A 19,187-nucleotide genomic window follows, 5' to 3' on the forward strand; every position below is an offset into this window, starting at 1 on the left:
GCCTATTTTGGGGCGTGTGTCTTTGACTTCTACAGCCCTACTATGCAGGGCTGAAATGAAGGAGCTCCATGTTCTGCACTACATACAGTCGAGTTTGCCAGATCTGACCTAAAAGTAGACTTGCCAGAGACATTATTTTGCTATTTCCGATAGACCAGTCAATGCTTCGGGATTCCTTACAGCAGACAGGAGCCCCTTTGAAAGGGAACACCTGGCTACACATGGCACCAAGTGTAGTTCTCAACTTCCCCAGGCTGTGTGCCCCGCCTGTGGGTCTCGAGGGCCCTGGAGCAGCCCCTAGAAGCAGCCGAAGCCAACAGCTTCCCTCGTGAGGCCACCTGATCCCAAGAGACAGGCTTGCACCCCGCCACCCGCCCTCGGCCCCACCACAGAAGTCGCGGCTGCTGGACAGCGGAGCCGGGGTCACGTGCGCGGGTCCAGTCTACCGCCCCCAGACCCGGGCCCGCCCCGGCAGAAGGGCAGAGGCCATCGGGATCACGCGCGCCCCGGCGGCCCTGGCCGGGCCCAGCCAATGGGCTGGCGGCGCCCGCATGACCCGCGCCGGCGGGAGGGCGTGGGGAGGCAGGCCGGGCGCGCACGCTGCCAGGCTGTATCGCCGCTCCCGCCGCCGTCGGGACTGGAAGTGAGCGGCCCGGGCCCGCAGCGCCAGCGAGCCAGTGAGAGCGTCCCGCAGCCTCCCGCAGCCCCCCGCACCCGGTGCAAAGCATGGCGGCCTCCAAGGTAAGCGTCGGTCCCTTGGCCGGTTGCCCCGGGGGGCGCGAGGGGCCCGGGCGTTCACGTGCCGGGCTGGTGCAACCGGGAAAGCAGAAAGAAAGGGGCGCGGGGCAGCTGTTCCACCTTGCAGCAGAGGGAGGAGGGAGGTGCCCGCCTCTCCCGGGCAGCCCAGACAGCCGGTGCGGAGAACGGGGACCGGGGCCCGACCTTGCAGCAGGAACTTTGCTGGCTGGACCCTCCCACTTGGCCCGGGCGGGGAGTCAGTGCCGAGCCAAAGCCGGTGAGCAGGAGCGGACACGAGCGCGTCCCGGGGCGTGGGAGTGCTCGGGGTCTGCAGGTCCGTACTGCTACCCCAGCGCACTCGCGCTCCTGACCCTGGTGGTTGTTGACCCGAGCTGCTTCCCGGGGGTCACAGCCCGCGCAGAAGCCTAATCCCATTCGGTTTCAGAGGCTCCGCCCTCTCACGGGTGGGGAAGTCACCTTAACTTCCGTTTTGGAGACTGCTTGAGAGAGTTGGCCTGGGCGTGTGTGCGTAAAAACTCCAAAGCACCCGCATCCCCCCAGGCCCCCCGCTTCTCGTCCTTCTCTCCGCATCTGACAACACTTACATACCGGCCTCTAAGCGTTTGAGAGGCTTCTTTTTAGAAATGATAAAACAGATTGTCTTGGGAGCCTGTAACTCCTGTGAAGTTCTACTTAAAAGGAATTCTGCGTAAGGTGACTCATTAACTAACCCAGAGGAAAGGGAACTCCGACAGCTTGACCTTTCCTCTTTTACCATTTCTTGAAACCTGGACACCATTTCAGCTTCTTTGGACTCCATTTCAACTTTTCTGGCAGAATACCATATTTAGTCCCAATCACTTGAATCATTGGAATTTATTGCTTTTAATTTTAAGTTCATGAAGGCAGCCCTTTAATCAAGCCTGTACAACTTCTTAGCTCATTTTAAGTGCAGTGAACTTAAATATACCCAACATTTCAAACATTTGTCCTTAATCGAAACTCTGTGATAACCCTCAAGAGGAAAACATGGCCAACACATCATATTCCTATTTATTTGAGCAAACTAATCACATTTGCAATGGAAGTTGTAAGCAGACAGATATATTTAAATGCCGTTCTATGACTTAAGTTTCTCCGAGCGTCCCGAAATCTGCAGGCTTTTCGGTGTTCCTAGATTATGTGGCCTAAGTGGCCTTTCTCTTTTCCTTAATGACTCTGAGTTCCATCCTAAGGAGTGTGCTCTGGGTATGCATGTGCAGACACATGGGTATGTATATAACTGTTCTAGTTAGATTCCCTGAGGATCACTGGGATTCATTTTTGGAACCTACATTAGCCCTTTCAAACCCAATAGCCCTTGACCTTTTCTTTGCATTAAATTTGCATGCAATGAGTACAAGTCACCCTCAAGGTGACTTCTTCCAGGAGAGTAGGTGGGAGTAGATACCCATACTTTGCTGTCATTTTTATGTCTATAAATGAGTTAAATAATTTTACTTAATTTGGAGATAAAGTGAGGAACTTAAATTGAGGAGTATGCATGTAAATGGAGTATAAGACTGATTAACTAGTTTGAAATAAAATAAATGACATGAAGGAGGTTTAACTTTTTGGTTGTATTTTTATTAAACTGTCACTTCATATCAATAAGTGCAGTTGAATTTTAGCCAAGTAGTGAGAGTCAGGGAAAATGAAACATTTCATTTTTATTCTTTGGGAACTTGTGTTTTTGTTTATTTATTCATTTAAACTTGCCTCTTTTCAGGATTTCTGATGGCTCATGTCATATATACATATATTTATAAACCAACAAGACATATCAAAATCAAGTCAAAGTAGATGAGAAAAACAGGATAAAGGGAAAATAAGATTGAAGCCAGGACTAAGGTTAGTGGAAAATAAGGATGTATGTACTTGCTAGAGGTGACTGAATTTTCTAGCAGCCAAAGCAAAGAGGAAGTGATCAGTGAGGTCAGTTACTTGGGAGAGAGGTCTCCTTTTTCTGCTATCTGAGGGCAGTTTCTCCCCATCTTTTTTTTTTTTTTTTTTTTTTTTTTTTTGCGGTACGCGGGCCTCTCACTGTTGTGGCCTCTCCCATTGTGGAGCGCAGGCTCCGGACGCGCAGGCTCAGTGGCCATGGCTCACGGACCAGCCGCTCCGCGGCATGTGGGATCTTCCCGGACCGGGGCACGAACCCGTGTCCCCTGCATCGGCAGGCGGACTCTTCAACCACTGCGCCACCAGGGAAGTCCCCCATCTCTTTTTATATGCAGTGAGCAAACTGCATTCAAAACTACCTCATGACCACAAATTTATGTTTGTGGATTCCATAAGGCCATTTCTTATAGTGTTTCTCATTTTAGCTCAAGGGTGGTAAATGTAGGTCCCCAAATGAGCTGTGCTGGTCCACCTTAGTCCAAGAATACCCCTTATTTAGTTGCCTTTGGACTCTTATTAGGGTGAGGTGATTCTGTCCTCTATTAGGCAGTGCTGGGCAGCCCCAATTCAAGGCCATGCTCTTTGCTTTTTCCTGGAGCACAGATATTCCATATTGAACACAGAGCCATAGGCTTAGCAATCTTAATCTGGGGGTAGGATTGACATCCCCTCTTAAAACTTGAGGAACCTGACTAGAAGAGAATCCCATCTCAGTGGAGTGCCTAAGATCCTGGAGTGCCCAGAATCAGAAACTGGTCTTTTATTTATTCTTTTTTTTTTGGCCACACTGTGTGGCTTGCAAATCTTAGTTCCCTGTTCAGGGATTGAACCCAGGCCCTCAGCAGTGAAAGCGCAGAGTCCTAACCACTGGACCTCCAGGGAATTCCCTTTTATTTATTCAAACGTAAGTAATTTTTCATGTCCCTCTTCCTTTAAATAGTATAAATAGGAAGGCTGAGAATCTGTTCTTTGGTCTGCTTTTATTTTGATTTCTGCTTGATGGTTACTACTTAATGCAAAAGGTATTTGTTTTTTCATGAAGTAACATTGATCTGAAACTTGGTGTTTTGAGATGAACTTAGAAAACTTCAATTCTCTTGCTGCCGCCTTTTGTAGGAATAATCCTATGGTTTCCCTTGGTAGATGGTAGATGATAAGTGGTCTGCCTGTACTACTAGTGTTATTTTGAGTATTTCTTTAAAAAACTTCCAAGCTGTATTGAAATGAAAATGAGTTTTTTAAATTCTATTTTATATATTTCCATAAAAAATTCATTTTTAAAAAGTAGTGTTAGAGAGGCTATCCTTTTCTTGTAGTTGTAGTCAACGTTCCCTTTTCGTCACAGGTTGAGTTTATTATCCATTAAGAATGACGAAATTAAACTAGGCGAAACTGTTAAAAGAGATTGCTCACTGGAGTTCAGGTGTGAGAGATGTTCAGGTATAAAACTGGACTCCAATAATTTGGGTGAAATTAACCTAGAACTAAAAGAAGAACATTTGGAGACAAGCTAAAGCATTCATAATCATGAAAATTTGGTCTGTAGTGCTAATATACTTAGTATTGCTATTCCATTGTTGACTGAGTTGTTGCCGTGATCGTTTAGAATTGTGTGTATTGTGTTCTTTCTAATGTTGCAAACGGGAATAAACTAAGGATATGAAAATGAACTGGACTCCGTTTGGACCTTCAAGAAAACCACAACCATACCACAGGCTAAATCCTCTCATGGAAGTGCCCCAGGTAGGGTTAGTGCCATAACAAGGGCTTATGGGAGCATCAGGGAAGGAGCCCGTTTCTGTCAGGGGAGGGGAGGGAGCATCTGAAAGGTAGTGGTATTTCAAAAGGAATAGTCAGAGGAAGAGGGAAGACCATTCCCGTGACAGGAAACAGCAAGTGAAAGAAAGAGAGGTGAGAGCACCTGCTGCGTTTAGGGGATAGCAGGTAATAAAATCAACTGGAGAGTAGCTAACACTTACTATTTACTAGATGTGAGATTCAGTTCTAAATGCTTTTCATTATTAACTCGCCTAATGCCCCTAACAGTCCTATGAGTTACATACTATAATTTCTGGTTTATAGATGAAGACTCAGACACCAAGGGGTGATGTAAGTGGCCTAAGATCTGATAATTAAAAAGTGAAGAAGCTGGGTTTCAAATCAGCCAGTCTGGCTCCAGGGTCTGTGCTCTTACCCTGTCCACCATATTGTCTGCCTGGTAGTTTAGCATAATGGAGAGTAGAGTTTATGGGAGAAGGGGGAGATGGCTTGGGAGGGGAAATTAGATGCCTCTTATTTAAGACATTTATTTAGGTCTTGTAACTGTAAACCAGACTTTTATTTTTGAGAAACACTTACACAGTGCTTACTGTGTGCGAGGCACTTTCCCAAGTGCTTTACAAATAATAACTCCTTTATGTTTCATAATACCAAAAGTAGGTGTGGTCTATTTTTGTCCTCATTTGACAGGTGAGAAAACTGAGGTCTGGTGATGTTAAGTAATTTCCTCACGGTTATATGGAGAATAAGCAATACAGCTTGGATTTGAACCCAGCCAGTCTGTGCTCAGAGTCTCTGCCTCACCTGCCCAGGCCTTAAAAAGAAGTTCCATTTGCAGAGGTGCATGTGAGAATTCACATGTTATCAGTTATGGGCATGTGTATTTCCTGATCATTCCAGTCCAGTAGTTTGTATCTGTAGAATGCTTTGGCACTCAGTATATGCTTCATTGTTAAGTGGTTTTTGAACCAGATTGCACAGGCCAGAAATTGTCATATACTTTTTTTTTAAACAACTTTATTGAGATATAGGTCATATGCCATAAAAGTCACCCATTTAAAGTGTACACGTCAGTGGTTTTTTGTATATTCACAGAGTTGTGCAACTATCATCACTGTCATTTACCTTTGTAAAAATTTTAACCCAGTGTTCACTAATTAGGACTTGGGCTATATATTTAACCTCCATGTTTTTCATGCTTCTCATCAATAATAATACCCTCTTCAGAGGTTTGTTACTCAGGATAAAATGTGATTGAGTTTATTAAGGATATTCTTCAGGTTGAAGGTGTTCTCTCCCATATGGTAAAAATGGCTAGGTATTTGATGGTATAATAATAGTATAATAAAACAGATTAGTTTTTTGTACTGGACAGGAAGGAAAGAATGTTTGAGTTGTTTTTATGCAGCCATGATGCTGGTAAGTTTCTGTGCTTCCACTGATGTTTGGATTTAGGGTTTCTTAAATTGATGGTGCTGGATGGGCCTTGGGGTTTACATAACACAATGTTCCTCACTCCTCCCTTCGTTAATCTTGTTCCCTTTTACCAGGTGAAGAAATGGAGTCCTAGGAAAGTTTGTAATTGGTCCAAGTTCCCTTGAAACCCGTTTGCTTTTTGCACTATTGTAGTCCAGGGGTTCTCAGCACATTATAGTCCTCTGGACTGGTATAAAAGTGCTGATGCCTGGGTCTCACCCAGAGGTTCTGATTTAATTGGATTTAGGTGTGGCCTGAGCCTCAAGGTTTTTGAAGGCTCCCCAAGTGAATCAAATCTGCTTCTGAGGTTGCCAGCCACTGCTCTAGGCGGTTTTCCTGCTCTTTGCTTCAGCTGATCCTCTGATGGTTCCTTCTTGGAATAAGGAAGGAATACAGTGAGATCAATGCAAGTCTCTGGTGTGTCAATTCAAAGGAAGGATACATAGGGGTCCCTACAAGTTGTCTTCTTTCTTGACAATTTCTTTACAGTCCTTCTGCCTCGTTTCACCTTCGTGCTTAGGCATCAAGTTTATATAGTTTTGTAGTTATCCTAGAATATGGGTTTTATCACCAAATTGATTGAAAGCTCCTTTTGTCTTCTGTAAGTCTCAGTGGTTTTCTGTATCAGTGTAGGTGCTTGAGGGGGGAAGTGTTGCAAAGAGCAAGGTAACCCTGGTCTTGCAGCCTTTTCCCTGGCTAACCTAGTTGGGTGCCCATGTGTTGTCAATGTTCCCCAGTTGGGTCACAGGGCTTTACAAGTGTTGTTTAGCAAATAGAGAACTGGGGGTGGGGAGAGGGATGGGAAGGGTTGAAAGCCCTGTAGGGTAAGAAAATCAGGGAGCAGGTCTTCCTGGATATCAAGTTCTTCTGTAATTGCTGGAGTTGCTCTGACTCCTTCGGCCTCTTTGACCTTTTGTCCTACGACTGGCCTCTGCCTTTTTTTTTTAGTGGAAACACATTTTTAAAAAATTTTATTTATTTTTGGCTGCGTTTGGGTCTTCGTCGCTGCATGCAGGCTTTCTCTAGTTGCGGCGAGCAGGGGCTATTCTTCATTGCACTGCGCGGGCTTCTCATTGCAGTGGCTTCTCTTTTTGCGTAGCATGGGCTTTAGGCACGTGGGCTTCAGTAGTTGTGGCTTGCAGGCTCTAGAGCGCAGGCTCAGTAGTTGTGGTGCATGGGCTTAGTTGCTCTGCAGCATGTGGGATCTTCCCGGACCAGGGCTCGAACCCGTGTCTCCTGCATTGGCAGGTGGATTCTTAACCACTGCGCCACCAGGGAAGCCCCAGCCTCTGCTTTTGTTGAGTTCTTAGATGGAGGCATTCCTTCCTGTGTTCTCCACTATCTGTGAGGATTAGCTCTGCTGAGCGTGGTCCATTCCTACTCACCCTGCCCATCATTGGCTGCTTCATAGCACTTATCCTTCCCACCATGTTTTCTTGGATCCCTTTGTGTGAATCTGCTGGTGTGGTTGCTTCTGCTTGGGATGTGCCCTTGTCACAGTGATGTAATTCCCTTGGCAAAGTACTTAATAGCAACTGAGCAAACCCTGTTTTTCATGGCCTGTTTAACCAGACCCTCTTGTTAGGTCAAGTCAACCCCATCAATGGTGGCTCTGGTCTCTTAGCTCAGAATTATTCCCAGTGGCTGATTTGTAGAGTGGTGGTCTGGTTTGTTGGTTGGAAACGTTTAAAAGATAGTGTACTCGAACTCACCATTTCCTTTGGAAATTTGCTTTGTAGTTGCATGAGTGAATATAGGCCTGGTGATTTCTTTTGACTTTAGGTGCTGACAACATAGCAAAATTACCAGTGTTGAAATTCTTAGCAATTCAACGTAAATAAACCACTCTATTTAATGGCTGTTATTAGGCTGGTAGCTTTGTCTTGATTTCCACATGTAGTCACAGTTTCCACATGTTTTCCATGAAAACTGTTGACTTGATATGAAAGTCAGATATTTCAATATACAATTACTGTTTTATGGTAAAATGTCTTTTGCATAAGACATAAGACAGTAAAATTTGTAAGAAAATTGTCTAAGTAAGTGTAGGGGAGGAAAAAGTTTCCCTCAACTCTCTTAGGGTCCCTGGCTGGGTCTGAAAATTAAAATGACAAAGGCAGATTAACAAAAGAAAAGTATACAAATTTTGCTGAATTTTTATGTGTACATGAGAACCTTCACATGAGAATGAAAGTGACCAGAGCAGAAAGCTTTAAAACCCTTTGGACAATGAAAAATAAATTTGTAAAGAATTGACAAGACAAAAGGGAAGTAAATGGTGAAGAAGTAACTAGGAAGATAAGGGTGGGTTTAACAAGGTTTGTGTGTGCAGGGTTTTTGGCCCCAACTTCCCCATCTTTGGTGATGATTGTCTCCTCTCCTCCTGGAACAGGGATGGTACCTTTTGTAGGGGAGTTTATGACCTGTTTCAGGAAAGAAGGTTGGGGCTGTGTGTGGGGATGGTCAGAGTGACCTTCCTGTTGCTGCTGTTTTCTTAAACTCCTTCAGCTTAAGATACTGAATATGCCAAGGTGCTGCATTTTGGGGTAGCATGTCCTGAACCTCGTCGTAAGCCTGATTTGAACAGGTTTTTAGACCTGGGCTCATATTCAGTAGTTTTCCTGAGTTAGACATGATTTGTATCTGTCTGATCCCAGCCACAGTTGTAGTCTGAGATGTAGAGGACACCCAGCTGCTCAGTCAGCACCCCTTTCTCATGTGGGAAAACGCTTCAAGAACTTTTTTTTTTTTTAAATTTTAAATTAGTAGCTCTGGTTTAGTGAAAGAGCCCTGGACTAGAAGGCAGGAGAACCTGGATTACAGGTCCAGTGCTTCCACTGATGGTGAGAACGTGGACAAGTCTGACTTCTCTGGGCGCTCAGAATCCCCGTGAAGCAAACAGGGCCTATCTGTGACGTCTGTGATGAGCAAATGAAGTATAACATGGGAAAGCACTTTGGGGATTATGAAGTGCTATAGGGACTGTCAAGTGATGTCTGTTGGAGACTGTGGGACGTTTCTACCTAACTGAAAACTAGGGACATAGGTATTATTTGACCTACCTGAACAACAGATGGTGTGCTTTTCTTAAGCTCATGATCTACTAAATAGTCACCATAATGGCTAGACAGTCTGGCTGCTTCAGTAATCAGATTCTCTGAGTGGTGTGGTCCCTTCCTGGAGCCTTGCTATTAGAAGCTTATGGTCCAAGGACCAGGAACATTGGTTTTACTCGGGAGCTTGTTAGAATTGCAGCATCTGTAGACTCATCCCAAATATTCTGTTGCATCAGAATCTGCATTTTACATAGATCCCCAGGGGATTGTAGACACATTAAAGTTTAAAGAATATTGGTCTGGAACTCTCATTACTGTGTAATTAAATGTAGCTGCCTTTCTAAACTGAGGGTACAGTACTTTTTGATTTGGTTGTAAGTCAGTCCAACTTTCTGCAGAATTAAATACATAGTGATAAAACCCAGTATGAATTTTAGGATTCTTCGGGTTAATTTTGATTCCATTGGGGCCAGGGTATTATTTTGGATGGTGTCTCTGAATTATTATTTAAGGGTTGTACTCGTCTCCATTTCTTTACTACCCACCTGTACTTAAAATTCCTGAAAATGAACTTATGCCTATTCTAGTTTTTGACATTCTCTCCTTTGGGTCACCAGTAACCTCTGTTCTGAAACTGTTGGCCCGTCCTCCTTATCTCTGGCCTCACAAGACCCCGTGTCCCACTCCTTCCTTCCTGGAGCACCTTCTATCAGCTTTCATGATGTGCCCTCTCCTGCTTGGTCCCTTAACTCAAACTTATTCTCCTTGGCCGGCTTCTTTTTGTCCTTCTGCTCTCCCCTGAAATGTTGGTGTTCCCCAGGCCTCTGCCTCAGATCCTTTTCCTTCTGACAGGTGATACTTCATGGTACTCCCCTTCGGGCAGCTCTCTCAAGCACTGGCCTTGCGTTTTTGACTTTTTGTTGGAAATCTCAACTGGCTTGTCTCAAAGATATTCCAAACTCTGTTTACTAGAATTGAATTCATCTTCTTGGTCATTCCTTACTTTAGCTGCAGTTTAACTTTCCTACCAGTTAAAGTTTCTGGTTAGTTCGCTAAGTACTTGGGTGGGCAACCAGGAGAGACACCATTGGCAGGAACTTGGATATGGGCAAAGAGATGGGTCAGTCAAACCCTTCTCATTCCCTGGAGCAGGTGTGTCCCATCTCCTCCATTTATGTTCAGGTCCTCATTCCTTTTTAGGTCCAGCACTGCCATAGCTCCAAGCTGGTTTTGCCTTTGGTCTCTTCTCTGCACTTTCCTCTCCATTCTGCCCAGAACTGTCAAAGGAAGCCTGTAAGATTGGCCCTTGTGTCCCTGTTCAGAGCAGTCCTTTGTTCATGAGCACAGCACTTAACAGTTTTTAAAAAGTGCATTCAAGTGTGTTATTGATTCCAACTGCATGCCAGCTCCTATACTGAGTGCTGGGCTTCCTCAAACGAGTAAGCTATTGGATTTGTTTTCAGGAACTCCCAGTCTACAGAGATTAAAATGACCAGATAATGTGAAGACCCAAGCTTCATTATCTGATCTTTATAATCATCTGCAAGACAGCAGGGAAGGTGTCATAACCTCATTTGACAGAGAAACTTAAGGTTCAGAAAGGTTACGCAAATAACAGTGACAACAGCAGCTGACACAAGCCAGATACTGTTCTAGGCACTCTGTATGTGAAGTAATTTAATCTTCACAACAATCCCACGGCATGTAAGTGCTATTATTGTCTCCATTATACAGATGGGGAAACTCATCTGTACAGAGTGGTTAAGTCTCTTGAGGCACAGAGAGATTCCATGACTTGCCCAAGGTCACACACCTTTCAAGTGGCAGAGCTATGACTGGAGCACACGCAGCCTGGCTGCAGAGTCCATGAACATAACCACTGAACTACATTGCCCTCTTTAATCTACCTTGCTGCACAGTGTGGCTTCATTATGCCTAAAGAATAATATTTAATCTCATTAGTCAGTTTATGCCTCTTTGGTCTTGACTGTTGTCTAACTTTTCCAGTATTACCTCATGCCCATTCCCTTCTCATATCCTTCACAGCGGTTTGTAAATGTGCCATGTCCAACCCCTGTTCAGATCCTGTGCCATAAAGCTATGGCAACAGTGTAGCAGGAAAAAAGGGAGCCTGTTTGTTTGTTTCACTTAGAGCTCAGTCAGAGACAAGAATGTTTCTTGTCATTCCTCTATATTGGTGGGCGGATTTTGTTTGTTTTTTTAGTTCTTTCCTTCAGTTTTAGGGAAAGCGGTCTTAGTTTTATTCCCTCATTCCTTGAAGTATCTGTAAGGATGTTAAATCCCATGTCCTAGTTTTTATAGTTGGTTTGTTCTAATCAAGATTCAGACACAGTCTGCACATGGCATTTGGTCGATATTGTCTTTTAACTCTTGTTAATCTATAGGTTTGACTACCCATCTTTTTTTGTGTTTCCTTGAAGTTTATTTGATGAGTGAATTGGGACATCTTTCCTGTAGTTTCCCACAATTTGGAATTTGCTGATTGCACCCCCCTGATGTTCGTCTGTCCCTAGTGTTTCCTGACAATTGATAGTTAGGTCTGGATGCTTGATCAAGTTTAAGATTTTATTTTTTTTTATTTTTTGTCTTTGGCTAGAATACTTCTTAGGTGGTTGCTGGCTGCCTCTCTCAGGTTACTGGATCCTTGGTACTGGATACGCCCATCAGGAGGCACGTAATTCCTGGTTGTTTCCTACGTTGTTATGTTTGGTGAGTGGGTTTGGATGTTGCCTTTCTGCTGCACCAGCGTTTTGCGTAATGGTTTCTTTTAGTTGGCTACGTTTTCAGATTCACAATTGTTCTTTGTGGTGCATTGTGTTGTTCATCCTTTAAAAACACACACGTGTGCCTGTGTGTCTACACGTATGTATGTATATATACATATATATTACAATGAGTGTGTATCACAGTGACAGCAAATAGGGGCTATTAAAATCAATTGGATATTAATTAGTGGGCACAGAGTTTGTGTTTGGGATGATGAAATGGATAGTTCTCATGGTTGTACAACATTGTGAATGTCCTCAGTGCCGTTGAATTGTACACTTAAAAATGGTTAAAATGTTAAATTTTATGTGTTTTATCACAATAAAAACAAATCAATTGAAACTGGATTGTAACATACTGAATTTTTTTAAAAAATTAATCATTCCATGACTATTATTCTTTCCCAAAAAGAGTCCAAGTGAGATGGAGGTGGGGAAGTAAAATTCTTACTTACTGAAGAATCAACTAATCAAGTAGAAGGTATGATAGAATTAGAAAAAGAAGACAAATTATTTGGCAACCTGCAGGTAATTGATTCAGGCACGTGTCCTCAGTGGATGCTAAAACCTTCAATAAAAGATTGTTGGAATTCTCCCTGTCTCAAAGTATCTCCCTATAAATTACTAACTACAAAGGGGAAAAAGTACCGTTATAAGGGAGGGCTCGGCCTCAATCTGTGATCCAATTTAACATCATCAGAAGGAGGGAAAAGCTAGCATGGCACACCCACAGGCGTGATGCCAGGAGAAGTATACAACGTGACCTTTAGAGATTTCTTGCCAAAAATGTTGACTCTGAATCTAATCATGAGGAAACAATTAGACAAATCCAGAAAATAGGACGTTCCGTAAGACCTCTGGCTTTAAAAATGCCAGTGTTATGAATGAAAAGGCTAGATTAAAGGAGGCTCCCGAAGAGACATGACAACCAAATGCAGCGCTTGAACGTGGATCCAAAATAAATAAAACAATGGCCCTGTTGGAGCAACCTGAATAAAGAGTTTATATTAAATTATACTGTAATAGTTGGCTAGGGTTGCCATAACAAAGTACCACAGAATGAGTGGCCTAAACGACAGAAATTTATTTTCACGCAAATCTAGAGGCTAAAAGTCCAAGATCAAGGTGTTGAGAAGGTTGGTTTCTTCTGAGGCTTCTCTCTTCGGCTCATAGATGGCCTTTGTCTCTGTGTGTCTTTACATGGTCTTCCCTCTGTGTCTGTGTCCTAATTTCCTCCTCTTATAAGGACACCAGTCTTAAGGGATTAAGGCCCACCTTAATGACCTCATTTTACCTTAATTACTACTTTCAATATCCTATCTCCAAATACAGATTCATTCTGAGGTACTGGGGGTTTAGGGCTTCAACATATGAATTTTGTGGGGACACAGTTCAGCCCATAACAGATATTAAATCATTTTTAAATTGTCTTGGGTGAGATAGTGATATTGATGTTCTGAAGGAAAATGGTCCTTGCTGTTTCTTATATTTTATGTTTTCCACTAGATTTTAAACTGATGACAGGGACCTCAAAGTACCTGTTACATAACATTCAGACACCATTTGTTGAATCGTTCGTTTACTTGGGGGTGCCACCCATGGCAACGTGAAAGCGAGCAGATTTCTGCTGCATGCGTGTGGTTTGTTGGAAACTTCTCTTTTTCTAATAACCATTTTCTCAAGCCCCTCCATCCCTCACTAAACTAAAAAAACTAATAATTTGGAATACTTGAGGAGTTGTGCATGGGTAGCCCCCAGGAGAGCGCATGGTGGAGAATCATAGCTGCGGAGTAAACCTCAGCAGGGGTTGGGCTGTTCAAGGTAGCTGAATCTCCATGACTACAGAGAAGCTGCTTCAGAAGGACGCTCCTGGAGAAATGTGCTTCCTTTTGACTAAGAAGGTCCAGCTGCATTATAGCGAGACATTCCCAGCAGGTCCAAACAGTATGTCTGCTGATTCAGACCAGCTGGTCCCAGTAGCATACTGCACCCTCCAGGTGGCTTGACAGGAAAGGCTGGTGATATATCCGGTCTCTTATCTGACTCTCCCAGGCCCACTGGCAAGGACTTTCATTCCTTGTGTGTCTTCACGAACTTATTTTATTGCAGGTTGATGTTGACTCTGCGCTTCAAGATTCCACTTTCTTTCCATTGTGAACTGAGACGGGCATCTCAGTTCCAGAGTAAAAGCCCAGCTCCTGGTTTCCTTATGGTGCTTCTTGGAGGTTTTTGTTAGCCCATTTTGGTGTCCACCAGCAGTTTAAGAAGAGCCTGGTCTTGACCTTTGCCCAGCTTTCCATTGGGTTATTTGCCTTCTCATATTGACTTGTTCTAAGAGCGCTTTTAAATTAAGAACCTTGGCCTTTTGTCCTGTTACACATTATTTATATGTTTATTTTTTGCAGTTGTTTGATGTTTAATGGGTTCATACGCACTTTTGATTTTTAGAACTTTTTATGTTACACATTAATTAATCTTTTCCTGTATGGTTTCTGCATTCTGGCTTGTCTATCATGTTTAAACACAGCTTTCCCTCTTAGTATTACATAAGAAACCACTCATGTTTGATGTCAGATGAAAGGTAGGAAACCAGTTTAATTTTTGTTGTTGTTGTTCAATCCCAGGAGGTCATGAACCTTCACTAGTGCCACTTCATCAGCCAGCATGACCTACTGCCAGCTCAGCCCAGACCCTCTGCTGGCTCAGATTCTTAAGAGGAGCTCTGATTAGTTCAGAAAGCCAAGAGAGCCTTCCCTTAGGGCTCAGCTGTCCACTGATGACTCAGTCAGCTGGGCCGCTATGAATATGGAAAGGATACAACGAACTGGCAAGCAAGGCACTGCTAGATTCTGTCCCAGAGTATGCTACTTTCATTCAATCCTGATTCTCACTCACTCTCTCTCTGTAACAGGTGAGAAAATAGGAAGTCATATTGCTGGTTAGCAGTAGAGTCAGAATTCAGACGTCCATTTGCAAAGTCCATAAAAGGTGTAAATAGCATTCTATGAGGGAAACCTGGTTAGAGAATCTGGAAAATCTTCCAGGAGGAATTGGCATTTGACTTAAGCCTTAAAAAAATAGTAGCATTTTTTAAACTTCTCATTATGGAAATTTTCCATAAAAAATTAGAACAGTGTAACAAACTCCCATGTCCCTTTCTTTTTTTTTTTTTCTTTTTTTTTTTTATTTGAAGTGGGCCTCTCACTGTTGTGGCCTCTCCCATTGTGGAGCACAGGCTCTGGACGCGCAGGCTCAGCGGCCATGGCTCATGGGCCCAGCCACTCCGCGGCATGTCGGATCTTCCCGGACCGGGGCACGAACCCATGTCCGCTGCATCGGCAGGCAGACTCTCAACCACTGCGCCACCAGGGAAGCCCCCATGTCCCTCTCTAACCAGTTTCAGTAATTATCAGTTTATGGCAGATGTCGTTTAATTTATACTACACCCTCTCTTGTCCTCTCATCGCTCTGAGTTTTTCAAAGCAGATCCCCAACATCATATCTGTAAATATCACTGTGTACCTCTAAAAAAGATTTTTTAAATGCGCAACCAAAATATCATTGTCACATCTAAAAAAAATTTAGTGCTTCCTCAATATGATCAAATATCTATTCTGTACACATTTTACATATTTCCCCTATTGTCTTACAATTTTTTAAAATTGTTTTCTGAATTGTCATCTAAATAAGGCCCAGGCAATGCAATTGGTTGATATGACCTAATTTTCTTTAATCTCTAGGTTCTCTGCTTTCTTAATCTCCTGTTCTTTCTTTTTTCCTTCTGAAAGTCATGATCCCATATGATTAAAATCATGGACTCTGTTCAAATTATGGCTCTGGGCAAGTTACTCTACCTCTGTCTACCTCAGTTTCCTCATCTGTAAACAGGGCATGATTGTTTTTACTTCCCGGGTTATTGGGAGGGTCAATATGCTCATGTTTCTAAAGCTCAGAGCCAGGCCTGGACATAGTAAGCTTTACAGAAGTGTGGGCTTCCAGAGGGGTGTGGAACCAGAGCACTTGCTCAGAGTCATGTTGAAAATCGTGGGAGAGGAAAGAGGAGGGGTTGCTCCAGTGAAATTGTGCCCAGTCTTTGGGACGAGGATCCCGGCTGTGCAGAGGGCTCCTGTGCATTTTCTTTTAACTTCCTCCCGGGTTCTTGACTATTCTTCAGTTATATGATGTTGATGCACAGCAGAATTTTGAACAGGTGAGGTATTATTTAGCGAAAGCAACTTTCTGTTGTCCTTTGATTTGCTGCTCTCTCTTCTCTGCGTCTAATAAGTTAGCTATTCTCTCAGCCATTTTACCTTTCTGTGGCGTTATCTGGGCTCCAGCAACTTGTGATCTCCTAAGTAGAACCTTTCAGCCCTTTATAAATATGTCATATACTTTTTATATTCCTTTGTTCCCCATCAGGAACATACACCCCAGTCTTCAGAACAGCACAATCAGTTTTTATTCATTTAAGGAGCAGTAGTAATTTGACACTTGCTAATGTGTAACAAATTATATTGGGAGTGGTAATTACAATTGCAGCTGGTTGCTAATTACACTGTAACCTTGATGCTTTAAAAAAACTGAGATGAGTTCAGCATATAATACTGAGAATAATGTTCTCCATTAGGTAAATCTGGCTTCCACTGAACCACGGGTATTTATGTATAATACCAAATCAGAAAAACTTTATTTTAAGTGGCTTTCACCTGTAATGTTGTCCAGTAGCACCATTCATAAGGATAGCTTAAAGTCCCCATCTTTGATTGCCAAATTCCTGGCACATCCTCCAGGTAGTACAATTAGTATGAAGATGACCTGGGCTCTAGGGTTATTTTTGGCTCCGTGATTTACTACTACTCATTTAAGACTAAGTGTCTTACATGCCACAACTTCCTCATCTGGAGACTGGGATGTTAATGACTTTTCACCTTGAATAGTTTTAGTAATGTTTAAGTGAGATCAGGCATAAAGCCTTTAGCACATGCCTAGCATAGAGTTAAGGGCCCAGTAAAAGTTAACTGGTCAGTGTGAACTGCTGTAATCAGTAATAAATAACCCAGCTCCAAGACCTTACCTCTGCCACCCCTGACTCCAAGAGCTAACCAGAGTTAGCACTCTGATTTGTGATAGCATATAGCATCACACACTTTGTACCAACCACTCGTTGATAAGTCTATTGTTCCCCCTCAGGGGGCAGGGTCTCTGGTTATTTGGCGTTGTCCCCTCAGTGCCTGGTACATCGGAAGCTTCCCATAGGCGATCGTGTTGCATGAACGAGCAAGTGGAGTGGCACTGTCTCAGGCAGTGGTTCTCCCCTGGGGGCAGGGTAGTTTTGCCCCCAGGGGAGATTTGGTAATGTCTGGAGACACTGTTGGTTGTCATATCTGGGAGAAGGGGTTGCTACTGGCAGCTAGTGATTACAGACCAGGGATGTTGCTAAACATCCTACGATGTGCCCGACAGCCCTCTATAACAAAGAATGATCTGACCCAAAGCAGTACGGCCAAGGTTGAGAAGCCCTGGTCTAAGGCAACTTGACTGTATTAGGTTGTGGCCCTGGGGGAAAGACATGGGGCCTGGGGCCCATCAGCTCTTTGACCTGCAGTTTTCTCAACTACAAAGGGAAAGAATCCAACCTACTTCAAGGATTCAAAGAAAGGGAGATTATACAGATGTGTGCCTAGTGACTCTCCCTGCTTAGTTTCATCTTGATGGTCCTGGCTACCCATGATCTTTTTTAAAAATAGACTTTATTATTATTGTTTTGGAGTGGTTTTAGGTTCATAGCAAAATTTAAAGAAAGGTTCGGAGATTTCCTGTACTCCTCCTGGCCACCCCCCGCACATGCATAACCTCTCCCGCATTATCATCATCCCCCCATCAGAATGGTACATTTGTTACAACTGATGAACCTACAGTGACATATCATTATCACTCAAAGTCCGTGGTTTACATTAAAGTTGACTCTTGATGTTGAACAGTCTGTGAACACATTTTATAATGATATGTGTCCATCATTATAGTTTCATACAGAGTCTTTTCACTGCTCCAGAAGTCTGTGCTCTGCCTGTTTTCCTTCCCTATTTGCCAAACCCTGGCAACTACTGATCTTTTTACTGTCTCCATAGTTTTTCCTGTTCCAGAATGTCATATAGTTGGAATCATACAGTATGTAGGCTTTTCCGATTGGCTTCTTTCACTTAGTAATATGCATTGAAGTTTCCTTCATGTCTTGTCATGGGTTGATAGCTCATTTTTTAGTGCTTAATGATATTCCATTGTCTGGGTAAACCACAGTTCATCTGTTCACTGACTGAAAGACATCTTGGTTGCTTCCAGCTTTTGACAGTTAGGAATAGAGCTGCTGTAAACATCCATCCATCCAGGGTTTCGTGTGGATGTAGTTTTCAACACCTTTGGCTGAATACTTAGCAGCATGAATGCTGGATCGTATGGTAAGAGTATGTCTAGTTTTGTAAGAAACCTCCAATTTGTCTTCCAAAGTGGCTGTGCCATTTTGCATTCTCATCAGCAAACAGTGCAAGTTCCTTTTGCTTCACATCTTCACCAGCATTTGATATTGTCAGTGTTCTGGGTTTTGGCCATTCTAGTGGGTATGTAGGGGTATTTCATTGTTGTTTTAATTTGTATTTTCCTGATGACCGAAGATGTGGAGCACCTTTTCATATGCTTATTTGGTATCTGTATAACTTCTTTGGTGAGGTGTCTGTTAATGTCTTTGGCCCATATTTTAATCTTAATTGAGTTGTTTGTTTTCTTATTGTTGAGTTTTAACAGTTCTTTGTATATCTTGGGTAACAGTCATTTATTGGCTATTCTTTCTTTGTTTTTGTTTTTGTTTTTGCGGTACGCGGGCCTCTCACTGTTGTGGCCTCTCCCGTTGCGGAGCACAGGCTCCGGACGTGCAGGCTCAGCGGCCATGGCTCACGGGCCCAGCCGCTCCGCGGCATGTGGGATCATCCCGGACCCCGGCACGAACCCGTGTCCCCTGCATCGGCAGGAGGACTCTCAACCACTGAGCCACCAGGGAAGCCCCATTTATTGGCTATTCTTGTGCAAATACTTTATCCAAGTGTTGGCTTATCTTTACGTTCTCTTGACAGTGTCTTTCACAGAGTGGAAATGTCCATTTTATTGAAGTCCAGCCTATCATGGATCATGCCTTTGGTGTTATATCCAAAAAATCATCATCAAGCCCCAAGGCCATCTAAGTTTTCTCCTTTGTTGTCTTCTAAGAGTTTTACATTTAGGTCTGTGATCCATTTTGAGTTAATTTTTGTTAACGGTGTAAGGTCTGTGTCTAGAATCATTTTTTGCATATCAATGTACAATACCATTTGTTGAAGAGACTATCTTTGATCCTTTGTCAAAGATCAGTTGACTGTATTTA

General features: G+C 43.2%; 1 protein-coding gene across 1 annotated transcript in view; it reads left to right on the forward strand.

Moving 5' to 3' along the window:
- The first annotated feature begins 408 nt into the window (after positions 1–408).
- Positions 409–19,187, forward strand: part of SLC25A13 (solute carrier family 25 member 13) — a 203,568-nt gene continuing 184,789 nt past the window's right edge. The window contains 2 exon segments of the mRNA XM_079932120.1: positions 409–679; positions 682–741. Coding sequence (XP_079788246.1) covers positions 533–679; positions 682–741 — 207 coding nt within the window. The 5' untranslated portion in view covers positions 409–532.

The sequence above is a fragment of the Stenella coeruleoalba genome, assembly GCF_951394435.1.
Source record: "Stenella coeruleoalba genome assembly, chromosome: 9".
Classification (NCBI taxonomy): Eukaryota; Metazoa; Chordata; class Mammalia; order Artiodactyla; family Delphinidae; genus Stenella; species Stenella coeruleoalba.